General features: G+C 44.5%; 1 protein-coding gene across 3 annotated transcripts; it reads left to right on the plus strand.

Annotated features, from left to right (window-relative positions):
• The first annotated feature begins 573 nt into the window (after positions 1-573).
• Positions 574-21,161, plus strand: fam149b1 (family with sequence similarity 149 member B1). Of its 3 annotated transcripts, none has more exons than XM_060933858.1 (16): positions 574-1,033; positions 6,652-6,762; positions 6,890-7,007; positions 7,128-7,258; positions 7,799-7,906; positions 8,606-8,755; positions 8,888-9,057; positions 9,754-9,893; positions 10,994-11,056; positions 11,542-11,660; positions 18,658-18,843; positions 19,478-19,598; positions 19,758-19,856; positions 20,049-20,130; positions 20,233-20,370; positions 20,579-21,161. In XM_060933858.1, the coding sequence occupies exons 1-16, from the start codon at positions 987-989 to the stop codon at positions 20,653-20,655; spliced, it is 1,860 nt and encodes a 619-aa protein (XP_060789841.1). In that variant the 5' UTR covers positions 574-986; the 3' UTR covers positions 20,656-21,161. The 3 variants fall into 3 exon arrangements, with proteins under 3 accessions (XP_060789841.1, XP_060789842.1, XP_060789844.1); XM_060933859.1 differs by having other exon boundaries at positions 8,915-9,057; XM_060933861.1 differs by lacking the exon at positions 10,994-11,056.
• The last annotated feature ends 3,243 nt before the right edge of the window (positions 21,162-24,404 follow it).

Consider the following 24,404-nt stretch of genomic DNA (forward strand, 5'->3'; position numbering starts at 1 on the left):
TGATGTTTATACCACAGTACATTTAAATTCTTGAATCTGATTGGCCAGAAAGAATGAACAGGTTTATATTAATGCTCTTGTTCTCATACATTGAGCTGTTACTATAGTAACCATATTCACAGGGACATGTACACTCCATGTAAGCCAAGACTAAAAATAAAGATTTACAAAATGTATCATCTTTAATGTGGTGATGTTTTCTGGCATGTTTATTTAACATTTGTGGAAAGAGTCTCCAGTGTCAGTGCTTCATTAGAGTCACTGTGCTTTGCACCTGTATGGTCTGGAGTGTGTACTTCCTTACATAATACTAACAATATCGGTTAAAATGATAAAGAAAGAGAGATAATGAGATGAGATTTGAACGATAGTTCACTGTTTGGAATAAAAGCCTCACACCGACCCTCTGTGGAACAGACTGAAGATCTCTGATATAAATAAAACTAAACAACGTGTTCCGTCTCACCGTCTGAGCACTAGGGGGCAGTAAGCACGCACGCGGAAATCCTATGACAAGAACAACCCCAAATGCTCGCGCACATACTACATGTCCCATGATCCTGTGCGCCGGAAGTGCTCTGTATCCATGACAGTCTTGTTGCGAAGCTAATGCACTCAGTGTTATGTAAACGTATTTAGGATTTATCATTTAGTGATTCTTTTTCTTCTGTTAGCTCTCTCGAGAATATTATAAAAGCTTTAATGAAATAGCTTTTATTTCCTGATCGCGAAATGAAGCGAAGGAGATCACAGCAGAGCTAGCGACGGGTTAGCCGAGGAGATTAACGGTGCAGGCTGAGGGAGGTCAGCGTGCACAGTGAGTGCATTAGCTGCTGGTCGGCTCTGATTATCGCAGTATCACGTTATCGCAGTTTGTTATTCAGTTCTCAGTAATGTGAAGTCGGAGAGGATGCAGGAGCGGCAAGCGGACGAGGAGAAGCGGCCGCGGGCAAAGCTGATATACATACCGCCAGGAGGAGGAGAGGATGATCTCCAGATACAGCCGCAGAGCCGTCAAGCAGAACCTGTACATGTGAGGAGAAAATCTGTGTTTAATGTCAGCACTCGAATCAATTTGCGTTTAATGTCAGCACTCGAACCTGGGTGCGTTTAATGTCAGCACTCGAACCTGGGTGCGTTTAATGTCAGCACTCGAACCTGGGTGCGTTTAATGTCAGCACTCGAACCTGGGTGTGTTTAATGTCAACACTCGAACCTGGGTGTGTTTAATGTCAACACTCGAACCTGGGTGTGTTTTAATGTCAGCACTCGAACCTGGGTGCGTTTAATGTCAGCACTCGAACCTGGGTGTGTTTAATGTCAACACTCGAACCTGGGTGTGTTTAATGTCAGCACTCGCATCTCTTTGTATTTAATGTCAGCACTCGAACCTGGGTGCGTTTAATGTCAGCACTCGAACCTGGGTGTGTTTTAATGTCAGCACTCGAACCTGGGTGTGTTTTAATGTCAGCACTCGAACCTGGGTGTGTTTAATGTCAACACTCGAACCTGGGTGTGTTTAATGTCAGCACTCGCATCTCTTTGTATTTAATGTCAGCACTCGAACCTGGGTGCGTTTAATGTCAGCACTCGAACCTGGGTGTGTTTTAATGTCAGCACTCGAACCTGGGTGCGTTTAATGTCAGCACTCGAACCTGGGTGCGTTTAATGTCAGCACTCGAACCTGGGTGCGTTTAATGTCAGCACTCGAACCTGGGTGTGTTTAATGTCAGCACTCGAACCTGGGTGTGTTTAATGTCAGCACTCGAACCTGGGTGTGTTTAATGTCAGCACTCGCATCTCTTTGCGTTTAATGTCAGCACTCGAACCTGGGTGCATTTAATGTCAGCACTCGAACCTGGGTGTGTTTAATGTCAGCACTCAAACCTGGGTGTGTTTAATGTCAGCACTCGAACCTGGGTGCGTTTAATGTCAGCACTCGAACCTGGGTGCGTTTAATGTCAGCACTCGAACCTGGGTGCGTTTAATGTCAGCACTCGAACCTGGGTGTGTTTAATGTCAGCACTTGAACCTGGGTGTGTTTAATGTCAGCACTCGCATCTCTTTGCGTTTAATGTCAGCACTCGAACCTGGGTGCGTTTAATGTCAGCACTCGAACCTGGGTGCGTTTAATGTCAGCACTCGAACCTGGGTGCGTTTAATGTCAGCACTCGAACCTGGGTGCGTTTAATGTCAGCACTCGAACCTGGGTGCGTTTAATGTCAGCACTCGAACCTGGGTGCGTTTAATGTCAGCACTCGAACCTGGGTGCGTTTAATGTCAGCACTCGAACCTGGGTGCGTTTAATGTCAGCACTCGAACCTGGGTGCGTTTAATGTCAGCACTCGAACCTGGGTGCGTTTAATGTCAGCACTCGAACCTGGGTGCGTTTAATGTCAGCACTCGAACCTGGGTGCGTTTAATGTCAGCACTCGAACCTGGGTGCGTTTAATGTCAGCACTCGAACCTGGGTGCGTTTAATGTCAGCACTCGAACCTGGGTGCGTTTAATGTCAGCACTCGAACCTGGGTGCGTTTAATGTCAGCACTCGAACCTGGGTGCGTTTAATGTCAGCACTCGAACCTGGGTGTGTTTAATGTCAGCACTCGAACCTGGGTGTGTTTAATGTCAGCACTCGCATCTCTTTGCGTTTAATGTCAGCACTTGAGTCTCTTTGCGTTTAATGTCAGCACTCGCATCTCTTTGCGTTTAATGTCAGCACTTGAACCTGGGTGTGTTTAATGTCAGCACTCGAATCTGGGTGTGTTTAATGTCAGCACTCGCATCTCTTTGCGTTTAATGTCAGCACTCGAATCTCTTTGCGTTTAATGTCAGCACTCGAACCTCTTTGCGTTTAATGTCAGCACTCGAATCTGGGTGTGTTTAATGTCAGCACTCGAATCTCTTTGCGTTTAATGTCAGCACTCAAATCTCTTTGCGTTTAATGTCAGCACTCGAATCTCTTTGCGTTTAATGTCAGCACTCGAATCTCTTTGCGTTTAATGTCAGCACTCGAATCTGGGTGCGTTTAATGTCAGCACTCGAACCTGGGTGCGTTTAATGTCAGCACTCGAACCTGGGTGCGTTTAATGTCAGCACTCGAACCTGGGTGCGTTTAATGTCAGCACTCGAACCTGGGTGCGTTTAATGTCAGCACTCGAACCTGGGTGTGTTTAATGTCAGCACTCGAATCTGGGTGTGTTTAATGTCAGCACTCGCATCTCGTTGCGTTTAATGTCAGCACTCGCATCTCGTTGCGTTTAATGTCAGCACTCGCATCTCGTTGCGTTTAATGTCAGCACTCGAATCTCTTTGCGTTTAATGTCAGCACTCGAATCTCTTTGCGTTTAATGTCAGCACTCGAATCTCTTTGCGTTTAATGTCAGCACTCGAATCTCTTTGCGTTTAATGTCAGCACTCGAATCTCTTTGCGTTTAATGTCAGCACTCGAATCTCTTTGCGTTTAATGTCAGCACTCGAATCTCTTTGCGTTTAATGTCAGCACTCGAATCTCTTTGCGTTTAATGTCAGCACTCGAATCTCTTTGCGTTTAATGTCAGCACTCGAATCTGGGTGTGTTTTAATGTCAGCACTCGAATCTGGGTGTGTTTAATGTCAGCACTCGAATCTCTTTGCATTTAATGTCAGCACTCGAATCTCTTTGCGTTTAATGTCAGCACTCGAATCTCTTTGCGTTTAATGTCAGCACTCGAATCTCTTTGCGTTTAATGTCAGCACTCGAATCTCTTTGCGTTTAATGTCAGCACTCGAATCTGGGTGTGTTTAATGTCAGCACTCGAATCTGGGTGTGTTTAATGTCAGCACTCGCATCTCTTTGCGTTTAATGTCAGCACTCGAATCTCTTTGCGTTTAATGTCAGCACTCGAACCTGGGTGCGTTTAATGTCAGCACTCGAACCTGGGTGCGTTTAATGTCAGCACTCGAACCTGGGTGCGTTTAATGTCAGCACTCGAACCTGGGTGTGTTTAATGTCAGCACTCGAACCTGGGTGTGTTTAATGTCAGCACTCGCATCTCTTTGCGTTTAATGTCAGCACTCGAATCTCTTTGCGTTTAATGTCAGCACTCGAATCTCTTTGCGTTTAATGTCAGCACTCGAATCTGGGTGTGTTTAATGTCAGCACTCGAATCTGGGTGTGTTTAATGTCAGCACTCGCATCTCTTTGCGTTTAATGTCAGCACTCGAATCTCTTTGCGTTTAATGTCAGCACTCGAACCTGGGTGCGTTTAATGTCAGCACTCGAACCTGGGTGCGTTTAATGTCAGCACTCGAACCTGGGTGCGTTTAATGTCAGCACTCGAACCTGGGTGTGTTTAATGTCAGCACTCGAACCTGGGTGTGTTTAATGTCAGCACTCGCATCTCTTTGCGTTTAATGTCAGCACTTGAGTCTCTTTGCGTTTAATGTCAGCACTCGCATCTCTTTGCGTTTAATGTCAGCACTTGAACCTGGGTGTGTTTAATGTCAGCACTCGAATCTGGGTGTGTTTAATGTCAGCACTCGCATCTCTTTGCGTTTAATGTCAGCACTCGAATCTCTTTGCGTTTAATGTCAGCACTCGAACCTCTTTGCGTTTAATGTCAGCACTCGAATCTGGGTGTGTTTAATGTCAGCACTCGAATCTGGGTGTGTTTAATGTCAGCACTCGAATCTCTTTGCGTTTAATGTCAGCACTCAAATCTCTTTGCGTTTAATGTCAGCACTCGAATCTCTTTGCGTTTAATGTCAGCACTCGAATCTCTTTGCGTTTAATGTCAGCACTCGAATCTGGGTGCGTTTAATGTCAGCACTCGAACCTGGGTGCGTTTAATGTCAGCACTCGAACCTGGGTGCGTTTAATGTCAGCACTCGAACCTGGGTGCGTTTAATGTCAGCACTCGAACCTGGATGCGTTTAATGTCAGCACTCGAACCTGGGTGTGTTTAATGTCAGCACTCGAATCTGGGTGTGTTTAATGTCAGCACTCGCATCTCGTTGCGTTTAATGTCAGCACTCGCATCTCGTTGCGTTTAATGTCAGCACTCGAATCTCTTTGCGTTTAATGTCAGCACTCGAATCTCTTTGCGTTTAATGTCAGCACTCGAATCTCTTTGCGTTTAATGTCAGCACTCGAATCTCTTTGCGTTTAATGTCAGCACTCGAATCTCTTTGCGTTTAATGTCAGCACTCGAATCTCTTTGCGTTTAATGTCAGCACTCGAATCTCTTTGCGTTTAATGTCAGCACTCGAATCTCTTTGCGTTTAATGTCAGCACTCGAATCTGGGTGTGTTTAATGTCAGCACTCGAATCTGGGTGTGTTTAATGTCAGCACTCGAATCTCTTTGCATTTAATGTCAGCACTCGAATCTCTTTGCGTTTAATGTCAGCACTCGAATCTCTTTGCATTTAATGTCAGCACTCGAATCTCTTTGCGTTTAATGTCAGCACTCGAATCTCTTTGCGTTTAATGTCAGCACTCGAATCTGGGTGTGTTTAATGTCAGCACTCGAATCTGGGTGTGTTTAATGTCAGCACTCGCATCTCTTTGCGTTTAATGTCAGCACTCGAATCTCTTTGCGTTTAATGTCAGCACTCGAATCTCTTTGCGTTTAATGTCAGCACTCGAATCTGGGTGTGTTTAATGTCAGCACTCGAATCTGGGTGCGTTTAATGTCAGCACTCGCATCTCTTTGCGTTTAATGTCAGCACTCGAATCTCTTTGCGTTTAATGTCAGCACTCGAATCTCTTTGCGTTTAATGTCAGCACTCGAATCTGGGTGTGTTTAATGTCAGCACTCGAATCTGGGTGTGTTTTAATGTCAGCACTCGAATCTGGGTGTGTTTAATGTCAGCACTCGAATCTGGGTGTGTTTAATGTCAGCACTCGAATCTCTTTGCGTTTAATGTCAGCACTCGAATCTGGGTGTGTTTTAATGTCAGCACTCGAATCTGGGTGTGTTTAATGTCAGCACTCGAATCTGGGTGTGTTTAATGTCAGCACTCGCATCTCTTTGCGTTTAATGTCAGCACTCGCATCTCTTTGCGTTTAATGTCAGCACTCGAATCTCTTTGCGTTTAATGTCAGCACTCGAATCTCTTTGCGTTTAATGTCAGCACTCGAATCTGGGTGTGTTTAATGTCAGCACTCGAATCTGGGTGTGTTTAATGTCAGCACTCGAATCTGGGTGTGTTTAATGTCAGCACTTGAATCTCTTTGCGTTTAACGTCAGCGCTCGCATCTCTTTGCGTTTAACGTCAACGCTCGAATCTCTTTGCGTTTAACGTCAGTGCTCGCATCTCTTTGCGTTTAACATCAGTGCTCGCATCTCTTTGCGTTTAACGTTAGCGCTCGAATCTCTTTGCGTTTAACGTGTGCGCTCGTGTCTGGGTGCCTTTAACGCCGGCGCTCGAGTCTGGGTGCCTTTAATGCCGGCGCTCGGTGCAGTTTAGGTTCGACACTAACAGCTATGTGATACATGCTTAACTCCACTGATGTTTGCTTCTTTATTTTGAAGACTGAATCATCAGAAGCGAGTTTATTGCCAAGTACGTTCTCACAAAAAGGTATTTGCTTGCAGAATATTAAACCCTGGGAGTGTTTATCTGTCCTGTGACACTGTTATACACGTGTGTGTATGTTTTTGTTTTAGTCATGGGGTTTCACACACTGACCTTGATCAACACCCCCTGCCTGAGGAGGCAGAGACAGTGTGCACACCCCAGCCAAGGGTACTACAGCAAGATGTGTCCACCTGTAACAGGTAAATACACAGCTATATGTTTGAACTGTCTGTGTGCTCTTTATTGCTTCTTTCTCTCTCTGTCTCCTTCTCCCTTTCTCTCTCTGTCAGCATCTCTGGCTCATTCTGCTTATTTTGTCTCTGTGAGGTCGGGGAGTCCATCAATGGTTGCTGTGGGGACAAGCAGGGCTTGGTCTGGGATTGACAGTTACACAGGAACAGGAATGAGCACTGAACGCAGCTCTGTCTTCTCCTGGGCTTATGATGTGAGACACGCACATACAAACAAACACACGCATATCTATCTATATCTATCTATCCACACACAACCTTTATACAGATGGATGAACAGAAGTTGATTAATGTATTTGATTGTGTGTGTGTAGGAGTTTGATAAAGCGGCGTCTCGTCAGGTCCAGCTGCTGTTTGAGGAGATTGATGAGGAGCTGTATGAGGGGAGAGGAGGAGTACAGCAGGATGAGTGTAAACTGTGGACATCACGATTCCCTCATCTACGGTGCACAGACATCACTACACGCACATCACCACTGCACACCCGCCCATCATCAGCGCCACACGTCACCGCTACGCACGTGCGCACGTCATCATCATTACATGTCCGTCATCATTACACACACACTCGCCATCACTACACAAGCTCTTTACTACACACACGGCATCACTACACACACGTCGTTACACACTCTTTACTACATGCACAGGCGAGCTGTTACTACACACTCATCACTATCATTGTGTGTATAGTATACATTCATCGCCATATACTCACACGCACGCACGCCATCACTACACGTGCATGCCATCACTATACACACTCATCACATTGAGCTTTGAGGCTTTATTAACGGTGTCTACATGCTGTGTGTTTCATTGTGCAACACCACAATAGTGAGTCTGATTGGATGAAGTTTGTGACATCATTACGCGCCACCTATTCCACTCGAAACAATCACACACACACAAAATAAACACACTGTTCAGCAGTTCATGTAAGGGAACACCACAAATTGTGTGCGTGTGTGTGTGTGTGTGTCAGGATTCTGGGAAAGCAATTGGTGTGTCCCACAGATGAAGGTTTTCAGTGGTTCTCTGTCTCCTCTCATAACAGCAGCTCTGGGTCTCACAGACAGAACACAAGCAACGAGTAAGTGTGCACCTGTGTGTGTGTGTATAATATTCACTACTTTATAGAGTTTTTTTCCTGTCTTTAATCAAGAGTGTGGTCTTTCAATATGAGAGCAGGATTTATTCATTTCATGTTCAGATTTGTAGTGTTTTCCCTCGAAACTTGCCCTCTCTCAAATAGCCCTGGCTTGAATCTTCTGCTCACAGATTTCTATGCACTGTCTTTGACATTTTGTGAAATGACCTTATCAAACTTCTCCAAACAGTAGAATGCAAGGTATGATGTTGACCAATGAAATCGTTACTGGCTCCTTGGCTGCATTCGCTTTACTTACAGGCAGGTTGGCAACTATTGAAAATTTAATTCAGGAATCTTCTGAGGAACTTCTTGAAATGTTTACTAAAGCTCAACTTTTAAAACTTAAATTGAAATGACCAGTTTTGAGAGATGGCAAAAAAAGATCTTGATAGTTGCAATAACGGCTTAGAATAGTACATAAGTTGTAGCACATTTGTTGGTTTATTCAGTAGTGGACATGGTGTAATATGGTGCTATACTGCCTTCACTATTCATGTTTCCACCACGTGGATGTATCAAGTTAATTTCTGAGGACATACACAAACAACAGCAGGACACACACAGTGGCCAACTTGCATCCAGCAACTGTACATCAGCCTTAACTTTGTGTGTGTGCGCGCACGCTCGTGTGTGTACCAGGCTGTGTGTGCAGGGACACAGAGCTGCAGTGTGTATGGAGGTGACACACACCCCTGATTCCTGTGGTTCCCATGAAGAAGAGTTACATAGAGTAATAGAAGAAGAAGAAGGATTGATGGAGGAATATCTGGCCTTTGACTGGAGAGACCTGTGAGTGTGTGTGCGCGCGCGCACATGTTTTCTTTGTGTGTGTGTGCGTGTGTGTGTGTGTGTGTGTGTGTGAGAGAGAGAGCGAGAGAACAGGAGGACACGCTGAGTAATTTTTTGTGTGTGTGTGTGCAGTGATGATGAGTGTATGTGTGTGAACAGGAGGATACACTCTTTGCCCCCTGTGTCACCGTATCGCTGCAGGAGGGAGGCGGTTCTTGACTTCCTGTTTGATGACGTGTGGCAGGAGCTGATTGGCTGTATGGAGGAACTGCTGATGAGACTGTGGGAAGGCTGCAGCTCAGGTAGATCTTGTACACACACGATCACCATCACAGAGACACTGCAGTGTCAGGGCTAACCTGAGGGGAACGTTTCCTACTTGTTTCTCCTGTCTCTGGGGCGTGTGTAAAAGTGGTGTTACGGTTTCACAGTGTAATTGTGAAATATTTACACTACACTGTCTTACTGTATTAATGGGCTATTTTTGAAACACAAGTTGCTGGTGAAAAGGGGAATCTTTATCATCAAATCTTTGTACAAAAGTATGTTTGCATGATGACATGCTGAGACAAAAACTAACTAGTTTTTCAGTATCCAGAACCAGAACGCTAGAAACAGATTAAACACAGATAAAAAGAGGTTCAGTGCAGTTGTGTCCTTGAGTGAGGACACAGAGGTGCTGTAGTGTGATTGAGGTCGAGACCAGAGAGAGACTGAGTGATTCAGTCAGACATGAAGGTGAGCAGAACCACTGGAGTAAAGAATCTGATCAGGTAAAAATGACAAACATGCAGACAGAAATGCTGTGTTTTAATCTGTGTTTAGAAAACATGAATAGTGAGAAGCATCTGATCATACACTGTGACTAATCACAAAAACACTAGTGAGAAGTCCTGTCTTCTTTTTTTTTTCTCTATTTTTCCATGATACTTTGAAAGCAGACAGGTTTTATTTCTAGGAAAGCACAACTCTGTAACGATGATGTGTTTTTCCTTCAGATGATGAGAAGAGTTCGGCATCTCTCAGTCCAGCACGGCATCAATCCCATAATCCCTCAGGGCTGAAGTCCAGCACTTCCTGTACTCTGCCACGTCTCGGCCCCCAACCGCAGCACACTCCTAACACCTTGCACACTCCGGTTAGTGCACTACAGCACTGTTAATGAAACACCTCTGATGCACACAGCCCACATTCAGCTGCTGCGTGTGTGCGTGCGCGTGTGCACTATCAACATCCACCTTGTTCAGTAATCTACCATTAGTACACTGTAATGCATTCTGTCAGTTTGCACTAACACACCAGAAATACAACACACACACACACGAGGGACTCAGGATTAGAAGTTGGGATTACAAGATGTGTGTTTCTGCTTGAATGTAATCTACAACATCTCATCTCATCTCATCTCATTATCTCTAGCCGCTTTATCCTTCTACAGGGTCGCAGGCAAGCTGGAGCCTATCCCAGCTGACTACGGGCGAAAGGCGGGGTACACCCTGGACAAGTCGCCAGGTCATCACAGGGCTGACACATAGACACAGACAACCATTCACACTCACATTCACACCTACGGTCAATTTAGAGTCACCAGTTAACCTAACCTGCATGTCTTTGGACTGTGGGGGAAACCGGAGCACCCGGAGGAAACCCACGCGGACACGGGGAGAACATGCAAACTCCGCACAGAAAGGCCCTCGCCGGCCCCAGGGCTCGAACCCAGGACCTTCTTGCTGTGAGGCGACAGCGCTAACCACTACACCACCGTGCCGCCATCTACAACATCACAACAGTTTATAAAATGGAGAACTAAGCAGATAGACAGGTCTGTAAAGAGACAGACAGATTAACAGACTGTGTGTGGAGAGCAGTTGGTGTGGTGTGATGGTGTGTGTGTGTGCGCATGCTTTTGTGCAGGTTATGAGCTCCTTTACATCACACTTCTTCAGTGCAGTCTGGGAGAAATCTCAAACCTTTCAAACAGGTCGAGCTGTTATTATTTGCGGCAGATGGGTCACCGTGGCACTATTGTGTACGGCGGATGGGTGTTGGTAGTGTAAACGTGTGTGCGTGTGCACGCACACACACATGCTCACACACTGCTGCGAATATCATTCTCTTCATTAACCTTTTTCTGTTTTTCCTTTTCTTTGTTTCATCTTCTCTCTCCACTTTTCTCTACTTCTCCTGACTGCACCTTTCTCTCCTTTCTCTTTATCTCTCCATCTTCTCTTCCTGAAGAGCACAAAGTCGAAGGGCTCAAAGTCGAGGTGGAAATCCAAAAAGCAGAGAAAGCCATCTACTGTATGTAATTACACTGAGAGAGAGAGACGGCTCACGGGCACACAGACACACACAGACAGACACACACACACAGACAGACACACAAAGGGCAAGAGCGCACCCTTTGACTTATAACCATGGTTCATATACCTTTGTCACAATGCCTGTGTGTTCTTAGTAGTTGAATAGTTGTGTGACTGTATAGTTGTGCGAGCGTGTATAAATCAGGATCAGGGCTGTGCTGGTAAACTCTTTTATTCACACACAGTTAAACACAGATAGAAACTGACAGACAGACAGGCACTGAATGGCAGACAGACAGACCAACAGATGCAAACACACTTCTAATTTCATTGTTATAAACATTATATAGCCTAATGATAATATTGTGAATTATAACATCAGCACGTGTGTGTGTGTGTACTTATGCCTAAACCTGCAGCTTCCCTACTGCATTTATAGACAATGTCTGTGTCTCTGTCTCTCTGTCTCTGTCTGTCTCCCAGCCCAGTCGGGTGTGTGCAGGATCAGCAGCAGTGCAGCATCACACACTGAGTGAGCTGATTGTGGTTCACGGTCTTCCTTTGCAGCAGCGACACACAACTGCACCGGAGCGCGCTGCACAGTAATATATACACACACACTACTGCACAGTAACACACACACCGCTTCACCAGAATGCACCACACAGTAATATACACACTACTGCACAGTAACACACACACACTGCTTCACCAGAATGCACCAGTGTTAGTAATTACCAGTCATACACACCGCCTAGGGCGGCACGGTGGTGTAGTGGTTAGCGCTGTCGCCTCACAGCAAGAAGGTCCTGGGTTCGAGCCCCGGGGCCGGCGAGGGCCTTTCTGTGCGGAGTTTGCATGTTCTCCCCGTGTCCGCGTGGGTTTCCTCCGGGTGCTCCGGTTTCCCCCACAGTCCAAAGACATGCAGGTTAGGTTAACTGGTGACTCTAAATTGAGCGTAGGTGTGAATGTAGGTTGTCTGTGTCTATGTGTCAGCCCTGTGATGACCTGGCGACTTGTCCAGGGTGTACCCCGCCTTTCGCCCGTAGTCAGCTGGGATAGGCTCCAGCTTGCCTGCGACCCTGTAGAAGGATAAAGCGGCTAGAGATAATGAGATGAGATGAGATGAGATGAGACACACCGCCTAGTGGCCAGTGTTAGTAATTACAAGTCATACACACCGTCTAGTGGCCAGTGTTAGTAATTACAAGTCATACACACCGCCTAGTGGCCAGTGTTAGTAATTACCAGTCATACACACCGCCTAGTGGCCAATGTTAGTAATTACCAGTCATACACACCGCCTAGTGGCCAGTGTTAGTAATTACCAGTCATGCACACCGCCTAGTGGCCAGTGTTGGTAATTACACACCGCCTAGCGGCCAGTGTTGGTAATTACACACCGCCTAGCGGCCAGTGTTGGTAATTACACACCGCCTAGCGGCCAGTGTTGGTAATTACACACCGCCTAGCGGCCAGTGTTGGTAATTACACACCGCCTAGCGGCCAGTGTTGGTAATTACACACCGCCTAGCGGCCAGTGTTGGTAATTACACACCGCCCACAGTAACACGCACACACCACTTCACTAGAATGCACCACACAGTAATATACACATACACACTACTGCACAGTAACACACACCGCTTCACCAGGATGCACCATGCTGTAATATACACATACACACTACTGAGGGTTCCCGCGGGTCCTTAAAAAGTCTTAAATACAACTTTCGGTTTTCAAGGCCTAAAAATGTCTTAAATTGTTTGGAATGACTAGAATTTTCGAAAGGGGGTATTAAATTTAATATTGGACCGAACGAGTGAAATGTCTCCATCCGGTTTGGGGTATTTTTTTAACTGTAATTTTAAAAGTGACCAGTGTACCTTTTGGGGGCAGCATTGGTTCTGTGCGTTCCGTAGATCAAGAGTTAACGTTAGGAGGCTACTGGAGGAAGTGTAGTGTGGTGTGGTGGTTGTGAAGAGTGAGAGATGCGCAGGTAGCTTACGTGGGCGCTAGAAAACGTTGATAATTATGGGAAGATGTCTGTTTAACGACAAGTGGTTGGGGGATGACAAATACCCCCAAAATAAGGAGAAGAATCGTTTGCGATAACAAGCGCTGGATCGCACAAATGTGTTTAAAGATGGTACCTCAGCGCTGGGGACACGATGGACTGGGAAACTGGTTTTTCACGGACACGAGGCGCGCGCGTGTGTTAGAGGTCAAGCGCTCCGGAGTGAAACGCAGGGGGGTTCGCGCATGCGCACAAGTGTCAGGTGGAAAATGGGACTTATAGGAAATAATAATAATGATTAGCATCATTTTTACATAATTAACATTGTTTATTGTACCAAGTTTAATATTTCAAAACTAAATTAAAAAGAACTCCAGAAAATACAATAATTCTAAATATAGTACAATATAAATAATTTGTACAGTTTTTTAGTTTTATTACTTATCGTCTACAATAGTGTTTTTAATATAATAAGAATAATATTAACAACCACTAATAATAATTAGTAGTAATAGTAATTATTATTGATTATTAATCATTACTACTTATGAATTAGTGATTAATAAGTACTAGGGATTATTAAATTTTATAAAATTAAGTTATTAAAAATTATTACAAATAATTATTAAAAAGTAGTAATTGGTAGAATACAAACAAATACTCATGGATTATAGATAATTTTTTTAAATAGTGAACATTGATATAAAATAACTGTACTAATAATAATAATAAACAATAATACTACTAGTAATACTTGCTGTTAATGTTATCAGTTCAATTGTTATATCAATGTTCACTATTAAAAACAAATTATCTATAATCCATGAATAATTGTTTGCAACACTACTACTACTAATAATAATAATAATTAATACTTTTTTAATAATAATTTTAACTAATCTTATAACTCAATTTTATAGCATTTTAATAATCACTACTTATTTATTAGTATAATTTAGTAGCTGATAATAATTACTACTTATTAGTAAATTACATTTTGATAATCACTGCTTATTAATTAAGTAGTAATTAATAATACTGAATTATAATTGCTACTCTATTAATTATTAATATAGCTAATAAGTAGTGATTATTAAAATGTTATAAAATTGAGTTAATTTTTTTCCATTATTATTAAAAAGTAGTTATTATTAGTAGTAATACAAACAATTATTCATAGATTATAATTAATTATTATTTTTGAATAATGAACATTGATATAACAATTGCACTGATAATTAGTTTACAGTTATTACAACACATTGATTAATATTGATAATGGTTATGAAAGGTGACAGTTGTTTTTCTGTGTTTAATGTAACGCTCTGATGATTGTATGACTACATAAACAGGTTTATGCTGTTACCTGCTATAATGCAGAAGATACTTGAGAACTTCCTCAGCCAGCTGTATACTGTACGACACTCAGGCTGATTTTTGCTGTCGGACACAAAATCACACATCATCAAAGATAATCTTTGGGGATTGAAATAATGCCGGCTAAGGTTGTTCAGCTGGTTCTACTTGCCGTTTATTGTTTTCGTTTTTTAAATGATTCATGGTGTTTTCTCCAGTAAACACCAGTCTTCTCCTTGCTGCTACAGTAGTTCTGCAGGCCCAAAACACACAGCCTGGGCCCGCCCATCCTAAGTGTGACGCAACACGGGGGGCTGTTGCGAACTTAGTCTGGCAAGGCAAGCTATCTCCAGCTCTTCCAAGCTCCCGAAAAATCGGGAGCCAATCAACTTTGAGCATCTCCAACGGCCCTGGGTAGAGGCGTGTTCAAGGCAGTGACGTAGTAGAACTGCGACTGGAAGCCATAGATTGTTTACAGAATCTATGCCGGGAGCGCTTCATTCACTAGAAACATTACGAACATGGAGCAGCGGCAAGCCTTTGACACAGCGGTAGATGCTGTATTGAAAGCATTCAACGGGAAGTTTCTCTCCATTTCTGCTCGTGTTATTATCGTCCTCTTCCTCTTCAGCTCCTCCTTCTTCTTCCTGTTACTCAAGCAGTTTCCGTCGCGTCACATACGTCAGAGGAAAGAGTGATGTGATTGGTTTAAGCTTCGTCACAGCCTTTTCTGGCTTCGACCAGTAGCAAACTGAGGCATTTCAGGGAGGCGGGTCAACCACACGCTTTGGGAAACGGTTGGGCTTAATATCTATGCCAGACCAATGCTCGCAGAGCTTTGAAGTTGCGTTAGCCAGACTACAAAACACATGACTTTGCTTCAGCTGTTTGCATGTCTAACAGTTGCCATTGATGCACCCTGTTGTTCACCAATTGGGTGCATTCTTCTTAAAGTTAGTTAAAAAAACTATTGCAGAAAACAGTTTTAAGTTGTCGTATTTATCATTTTCTTTGCCGTGGTACAGTCTTAATTTTCCCATTTAGAGGTCTTGAAAAGTTCTTAAAAGTTTTTAAATTTGTACTTGAAAAATGTGCAGATACCCTGACTACTGCACAGTAACACACACACCGCTTCACCAGGATGCACCACACAGTAATATACACATACACACTACTGCACAGTAACACACACACTGCTTCACCAAAATGCACCACACAGTAATATACACCTACACACTACTGCACAGTAACACACACACCGCTTCACCAGGATGCACCACACAGTAATATACACATACACACTACTGCACAGTAACACACACACACTGCTTCACCAGGATGCACCACACAGTAATATACACATACACACTACTGCACAGTAACACACACACTGCTTCACCAGAATGCACCACACAGTAATATACACATACACACTACTGCACAGTAACACACACACACTGCTTCACCAGGATGCACCACACAGTAATATACACATACACACTACTGCACAGTAACACACACACACTGCTTCACCAGGATGCACCACACAGTAATATACACCTACACACTACTGCACAGTAACACACACACTGCTTCACCAGAATGCACCACACAGTAATATACACATACACACTACTGCACAGTAACACACACACACACCCACACACCCCGCTTCACCAGAATGCACCATACTGTAATATATACATACACACTACTGCACAGTAACACACACCGCTTCACCAGGATGCACCACACAGTAATGTATACATACACACTACTGCACAGTAACACACACACACACACACACACACACTGCTTCACCAGAATGCACCACACAGTAATATACACACACACACTACTGCACAGTAACACACACACACCGCTTCACCAGAATGCACCAGTGTTAGTAATTACCAGTCATACACACCGCCTAGTGGCCAGTGTTAGTAATTACCAGTCATACACACCGCCTAGGCGGCACGGTGGTGTAGTGGTTAGCGCTGTCGCCTCACAGCAAGAAGGTCCTGGGTTTGAGCCCTGGGGCCGGCGAGGGCCTTTCTGTGTGGAGTTTGCATGTTCTCCCCGTGTCCGTGTGGGTTTCCTCCGGGTGCTCCGGTTTCCACCACAGTCCAAAGACATGCAGGTTAGGTTAACTGGTGACTCTACATTGACCGTAGGTGTGAATGTGAGTGTGAATGGTTGTCTGTGTCTATGTGTCAGCCCTGTGATGACCTGGCGACTTGTCCAGGGTGTACCCCGTCTTTCGCCCGTAGTCAGCTGGGATAGGCTCCAGCTTGCCTGCGACCCTGTAGAAGGATAAAGCGGCTAGTGATGATGAGATGAGATGAGACACACCGCCTAGTGGCCAATGCTAGTAATTACCAGTCATACACAGCGCCTAGTGGCCAGTGTTAGTAATTACCAGTCATACACAGCGCCTAGTGGCCAGTGTTAGTAATTACCAGTCATACACACCGCCTAGTGGCCAGTGTTAGTAATTACCAGTCATACACACCGCCTAGTGGCCAGTGTTAGTAATTACCAGTCATACACGCCGCCTAGTGGCCAGTGTTAGTAATTACACACCGCCTAGTGGCCAATGTTGGTAATTACACACCGCCTAGTGGCCAGTGTTGGTAATTACACACCGCCTAGCGGCCAGTGTTGGTAATTACACACCGCCCACAGTAACACACACACACCACTTCACTAGAATGCACCACACAGTAATATACACATACGCACTACTGCACTTGAGCGCACTGCATAACAACACACACACACACACCACTTCACTAGAATGCACCACACAGTAATATACAGACCACTGCACTGGAGCGCACTGCATAGTAACACACACACCGCTTCACTAGAATACACCACACAGTAATACACACATACACACCACTGCATTGGAGCCCACTGCACAGTAACACACACACACACACACACCGCTTCACTAGAATGCACCACACAGTAATATACACATATGCACTACTGCACTTGAGCGCACTGCATAACAACACACACACACCACTTCACTAGAATGCACCACACAGTAATATACAGACCACTGCACTTGAGCGCACTGCATAGTAACACACACACACACTGCTTCACTAGAATACACCACACAGTAATACACACCACTGCATTGGGGCACATTGCACAGTAACACACACACACCACTTCACTAGAATGCACCACACAGTAATATACACACTACTGCACAGTAACACACACCCCGCTTCACCAGAATGCACCACGCAGTAATATACACATACACACTACTGCACTTGAGCACACTGCATAGTAACACACACACACACACACACACACACACACACACACACCGCTTCACTAGAATGCACCACACAGTAATATACACATAAACACTACTGCACTTGAACACACTGCATAGTAACACACACACACACACCGCTTCACTAGAATGCACCACGCAGTAATATACAAATACACACTACTGCACTTGAGCACACTGCATAGTAACACACACACACACACACACACACACACCGCTTCACCAGAATGCACCACACAGTAATATACACATACACACTACTGCGCTTGAGCACACTGCATAGTAACACACGCACACACCGCTTCACTAGAATGCACCACACAGTAATATACAGACCACTGCACTGGAGCGCACTGCATAGTAACACACACACACACACACACACACACACACACACACCACTTCACCAGAATATATCACACAGTAATATACACATACACACCACTGCATTGGGGCACAGTAACACACACACAAAACCACACACACACAACCACACTCCATTGCACCAGAACACACTATGTAGTAACACACAACACTGCACAGGAATGCACACACACACACACACACACACACACACACACACACACACACACATGCGTACATCATTACACCAGAACACACCGCATGGTAATATACACACTACTGCACCAGAGTACACTGCACAGTAACACACACACATGTATACACACTTACATACACACCGCATTCAGTGTGTGTGTGTGTGTGTGTGTGTGTGAGAGAGAGAGAGAGAGAGTGCATTTTGCTCCAGTGCAGTGGTGTGTATTCACACATTAGCATACACCACACAGTAATACACACATACACACCACTGCACTGGAGCAAAATGCACTCTCTCTCTCTCACACACACACACTCTGAATGCCATCTCTGTTTGTCTCTGTAGTGACTCCGAGGACAGGATATGCCTCTCTAAGCCCCGCCCTCGCCGCGCTCTGGAACAAAGCCCTTCCCCTTTACCCCGCCCTCCTCCACCATCGCGGAGACGACCCCTCCCTCCTCGCACACTCCTCCCACTGACCCAATCCAGCACAGCAGGAAACATGGAGGACATTATCAGAGGGACACGACTGTGAGACATGTCTGTCTGTCTGTCTATCTGTCTGTCTGTCTTTCACTCTGTGTCTCCTTGATTTCCTGTTTTTCAACCCTCTTTTCTCAGTACACTGTGTGTGTGTGTGTGTGTGTGTGTGTGTGTATACACTTTTTTTTTTTTTAGCCCCTTTTACATAGTCTATTTAAGGTGGGAATGTCGCACCTTTTTCTGCCTCACCATTGTGTACACAACATCTGAATACAGAATGAGGGGTTGTCTGTGTTTTTCTGTCTCTGATCTGGAACACTCAGTTCACCTTCTGTTACTGGTTTGAAATCAACACCACTATTCTTGGTGTATTTGAATTTTTGATGCGTAGTATGTTATACGTTGCATTAAACGCTGCCGCTCTGTTGTGCTAGATGTCACATTTCTGATTTGGGAATGTTAGAATGCTGTGTAAAAGCACATGCTGGCATGACTTTTTGCCAGCTTTGTTTGACTCAGTGTAAACAGCCAAGGCCATCATAATGCACCAGAGTACACTGCACAGTAACATACACACATGTATACACACTGTGTATTCGCAGTGTGTTCAATGGCCTTCTTAACGGCAGTATTGCAGGACCTCTGTGTAAAATGGGCTTGTGTTTGGGTGTGTGCGTTTCAGAACCCCGGCTGGTGATCATCTCTCCTCTTCTGTGATGACTCTCAGCAGGAACACACTCCTACCCCCCATTGGCACTGCAGACAAAGAACACACACACTCTGGACATCACACACACTCTCAGGTAACACACACACACACACACACACACACACACACACACACACACACACACACACACACGTGTGGTGTACATACATCACTGAACATCTTCACTGCTTAGTATGCAAGGGTTACATAGTGAACATTGTTTATATCTATATGTTGGTGTGTGTGTATGTAGCGTCACCGAGCTCCCTCTAGTCGTGCTCATAGTTCTGTAGCAGATGAAGCCAGCAGCTTGCTGGCCTTCTCCAGACCCAACACCACGCACACCTTCAGGGTATGTGTATACACACACACGTTCCATTTCCTGGTATGTAAATTCCAAGTTCAGACCAAAGATGTGTTTCATCTTTGTTCCATGGAATATGATGTAGATCTATCATCAGATACTTAATCAGGTCAAGAAAACACTTGAATTCTGTGTGTGTGTGTGTGTGTGTGTGTGTGTGTGTGTGTGTGTGTGTTTCAGTCAGATACACCTCATCGCCGCTCTTTCACTGTACTAGACAACAGCGGGCCGGTAAGACCAGGCAGAGCCTCCGTGGGCACAGGTATACACACACACACACACACACACACACAGCAGAGATTAACAACATAATACTTGCAGATTAACATATAACATTCTTCCTGCTTCGTGTGTGTGTGTGTAGATTCCTTAGGTATTGGTGTAACAGGGATTAGCTTGGGTATTAGCAGCTCTTCCTTCTTGGACTCATTTACCGCTCATACCCTTGACCACTCCCCCACTGAGGATGGGGAGGAGCCAGAAATCAGAGCCCTGCCCCCCGGTCAGTGAAAAAGACAGTCATTTCAGACCTGGACTCAGATTTATTTATTTACTTATTCAAACTGCACACACCGAGACCTGGGTAACTGCGTTTCGTTCTTATCATGTCACATGGTTTGAATGACAATAAATCTGAGTCTGATTTATTCACCTCTGACAATGTTCTTCAGTTTAGTTACTCTTTAATCAGTCTCTCTCTCTCTCTCTAGCTCTGCTTGTTCCAGCGTCTGTCCGGTCACACAGTAGAGGAGGCCTGATGACTCGTGGCAACAGACCAGGACCTTAACACACACACACACACACACACGTAAACACACAAACAGAGCAGTTCTCAGCAGATATTTTTCTGCCACCTTTATGTATTGTTATTATTATTTTGACGATTATTATTGTTGCTGGGTTTTGTTTGTTTTTTTTAAGAGTCCTATTTTTGTACAACTGCCAAAGACAATAGCTAACACACACACACACACACACACACACACACACACACACAGTGCCATGTTGTTACTGTAGACCTTTTTGGTTCCTGTGTAATATAAATGAGACAATGACAAACACTACAGGTCACGTGAATTCTGAGCATAATGGGGGATTTTTTTTATTATACTTTTTTATTGATTGTTGTCAGGAAAAAGCCTTTGTGATTAAAGCCTTAGTGCTGTAAGCCATACCCCACACACACACACACACACACACACACACACACACACAAACATACACTTTAACGTTTAAATGGGGAAATTAATATTACATTTTAATGATGAAATAAAAGTTTTTTTCAAAACTTCACTTTGGCTATCTCATTCACTTTCACTTGGTCATTTACCCTTGTCTACTTCCAGTCATCCACTTCTCTTTGACTACTTCCGTTCATCTTTTTCCCTCCTTGTCCACAACCCCTTGTCTGCTGCATCTCCTCAGTTATTCATCATCTATTTTCCCTCATGCATTTACCTTCATTAACTTAACCCAGACAAAATGTGTTGTGCCTGTGTGTCTGTATTTGTTTATCTGAGTATGTGTGAGTTTTGATGCATTCTGAAAGAATCTCTCACTCCATCACTCCAGGGTTGCATCTGTGCGCACTGTGCTACAGACAGGGAGCAGTATTTATACACTTATAATGCCTTCTTTATTTTTGAAGGAGGCGGGGGAGGACATTTGCAGGTCTCTCTTTGGTCCATTTCCTCCAAGCATCCACTAACAAAACCTTTTGCATTCTTAGAAATTCTCTCCTGTTGTTCTGCAAACTTAAATTAAATGGATCCCAGAACTCAGTTAAAATATGTTTATTACAATAAATACAAGGTCAAGATTAATAAAAGCTAACACTGGAGACTCATTACAGAAAATTTCACCATATTAACAATTACTTACGTTTTTTGTTAAAACACATTTTAAGTACATTTATCATTAGCATTTGATTATGTGGAACATTGCTGTACAAGTCCCTGTGACTGAGCTGTTGCTATAGAAGCTATAACATTAGAACAAGTGCATTAATATAACACCAATCTGAGTGGACTTTATAATGTAGAGTAGGAGGCGGAGTCAGCAACTCATAAACATAGCGTTTTTTCCTCACTGATGGTACCCTGAATATACTCAGAACCATCACTGAACATTTTAATTTAAATTTATTCATGAAGAAATCTCAAAGTTGGTTGCTTACTAGCTAATGTTTACCTGCATACATGCATCCTTATTGTTACTTTAACAGTCAACATCAACATGAGCAAATATTTGTTCAGAGCCCCTGATTTATTATGGTGTGTATATGTGAAAAGGTTTTGGAGGACAGAAAATCTTTTATTCCATTAGAGTGAGAGTTCAATGACATTTGAATGAGATTCAATGATAATTGAATGAGTAAGTAGGAGTGAGTTGAGTAAATAAGACCGTGAAAGGGATTGAATGAGTGAATCGGTGATTTGGAGTAAGTGAGCGTGAATGAGAGTCGGTTGGAGTGAATTAGAGTGAGTGGGGATTGAGGGTGTGGGAGTGAAGATGTGGGAGAGAGTAAGTTGGAGTGAATATATGGCAGTGAGTGAAGATGTAAGAGTGAGTGAATACGTTGGTGAGGATGTGGGAGTGATTAAGCAGAAGGGAGTGAGTGATAGTAAGACTGAGTAAGTTGGAGTGAATAAGTGGGACAGAGTGAGCGAGTGGGAGTCAGTGTTGAGGGAGTGAGAGTAAATAAATGTGAGTGAATCAGTGAGAGTGACTAAATGGGAGTGAGAGTAAATGAGGGAGTGGGAGGGAGAATAAGAATGGATAAATGAGAGTGAGGGGGTGGAAATGAGTGAATAAGTGGGAGTGAGGGAATTACTTTTAGAGTGAGAATGAATAAGTGGGAGAGAGGGAGGGAATGAGAGTGTGGGATTGAGGGTGAATAAGTGGGAGTGAGAGGGAGGGAGAATAAGTGGGAGTGAGAGGGAGGGAGGGAGGGAGAATGAATAAGTGGGAGTGAGGGAGAACAAGTGGGAGTGAGAGGGAGGGAGAACAAGTGGGAGTGAGAGGGAGGGAGAATGAATAAGTGGGAGTGAGGGAGAACAAGTGGGAGTGAGAAGGAGGGAGGGAGAATGAATAAGTGGGAGTGAGAGGGCGGGAGGGAGAATGAATAAGTGGGAGTGACGGAGAATAAGTGGGAGTGGGAGAGAGGGAGAATGAATAAGTGGAAGTGACGGAGAATAAGTGGGAGTGGGAGGGAGAATGAATAAGTTGGAGTGAGAGGGAGGGAGTGAGAATGAATAAGTGGGAGTGAGAGGGAGGGAGGGAGAATGAATAAGTGGGAGTGAGGGAGAACGAGTGGGAGGGAGGGAGAATGAATAAGTGGGAGTGAGAGGGAGGGAGGGAGAATAAGTGGGAGTGAGAGGGAGGGAGAATGAATAAGTGGGAGTGAGGGAGAACAAGTGGGAGTGAGAGAGAGGGAGGGAGAATGAATAAGTGGGAGTGAGAGGGAGGGAGGGAGAACGAGTGGGAGGGAGGGAGAATGAATAAGTGGGAGTGAGGGAGAACAAGTGGGAGTGAGAGGGAGGGAGGGAGAACAAGTGGGAGTGAGAGGGAGGGAGAATGAATAAGTGGGAGTGAGGGAGAACAAGTGGGAGTGAGAGAGAGGGAGGGAGAATGAATAAGTGGGAGTGAGAGGGAGGGAGGGAGAATGAATAAGTGGGAGTGAGGGAGAACGAGTGGGAGGGAGGGAGAACAAGTGGGAGTGAGAGAGAGGGAGGGAGAATGAATAAGTGGGAGTGAGAGGGAGGGAGGGAGAACGAGTGGGAGGGAGGGAGAATGAATAAGTGGGAGTGAGGGAGAACAAGTGGGAGTGAGAGGGAGGGAGGGAGAACAAGTGGGAGTGAGAGGGAGGGAGAATGAATAAGTGGGAGTGAGGGAGAACAAGTGGGAGTGAGAGAGAGGGAGGGAGAATGAATAAGTGGGAGTGAGAGGGAGGGAGGGAGAATGAATAAGTGGGAGTGAGGGAGAACGAGTGGGAGGGAGGGAGAATGAATAAGTGGGAGTGAGGGAGAACAAGTGGGAGTGAGAGGGAGGGAGGGAGAATAAGTGGGAGTGAGAGGGAGTGAGTGAGAATGAGTAAATGAGAGTGAGGGAGTGAACACAAGTAAATGAATTAGTGTGTTAATAAAAACAGAATGATCCTCAGCTGTGATGTAAATGAGCTGAGCTGTGATTGGTTATCTGTGTAACAGCTCTGTTTTTATTGGTGCATAAAAAATGAAGCACAACAAACACAAACACAGTGCAGACAAATGATTTCATGCAGAACACATCTGTCTCACTCTGTACCTGGCAGATTTTGCCTCTTGCTGTCTCGCCCTATTCGGGTTGGACTCGGAGGAAGTGAGGTCATGTGATTATTACGGGAGTTTCTCAGTGATTTTATGCGCCAGAACACTCATTTATATGGACTGCGCGCCCCCGTGTCAGTAAAGATTTGCCTTCTGTAAAACGAACCGGAGAAATAACCTCCCGTGTGAATAGACATGTATATTCCGCCTTATCCTGTGGAAAAGGAGT

This window comes from Neoarius graeffei, chromosome 11, assembly GCF_027579695.1.
Source record: "Neoarius graeffei isolate fNeoGra1 chromosome 11, fNeoGra1.pri, whole genome shotgun sequence".
NCBI lineage: Eukaryota > Metazoa > Chordata > Actinopteri > Siluriformes > Ariidae > Neoarius > Neoarius graeffei.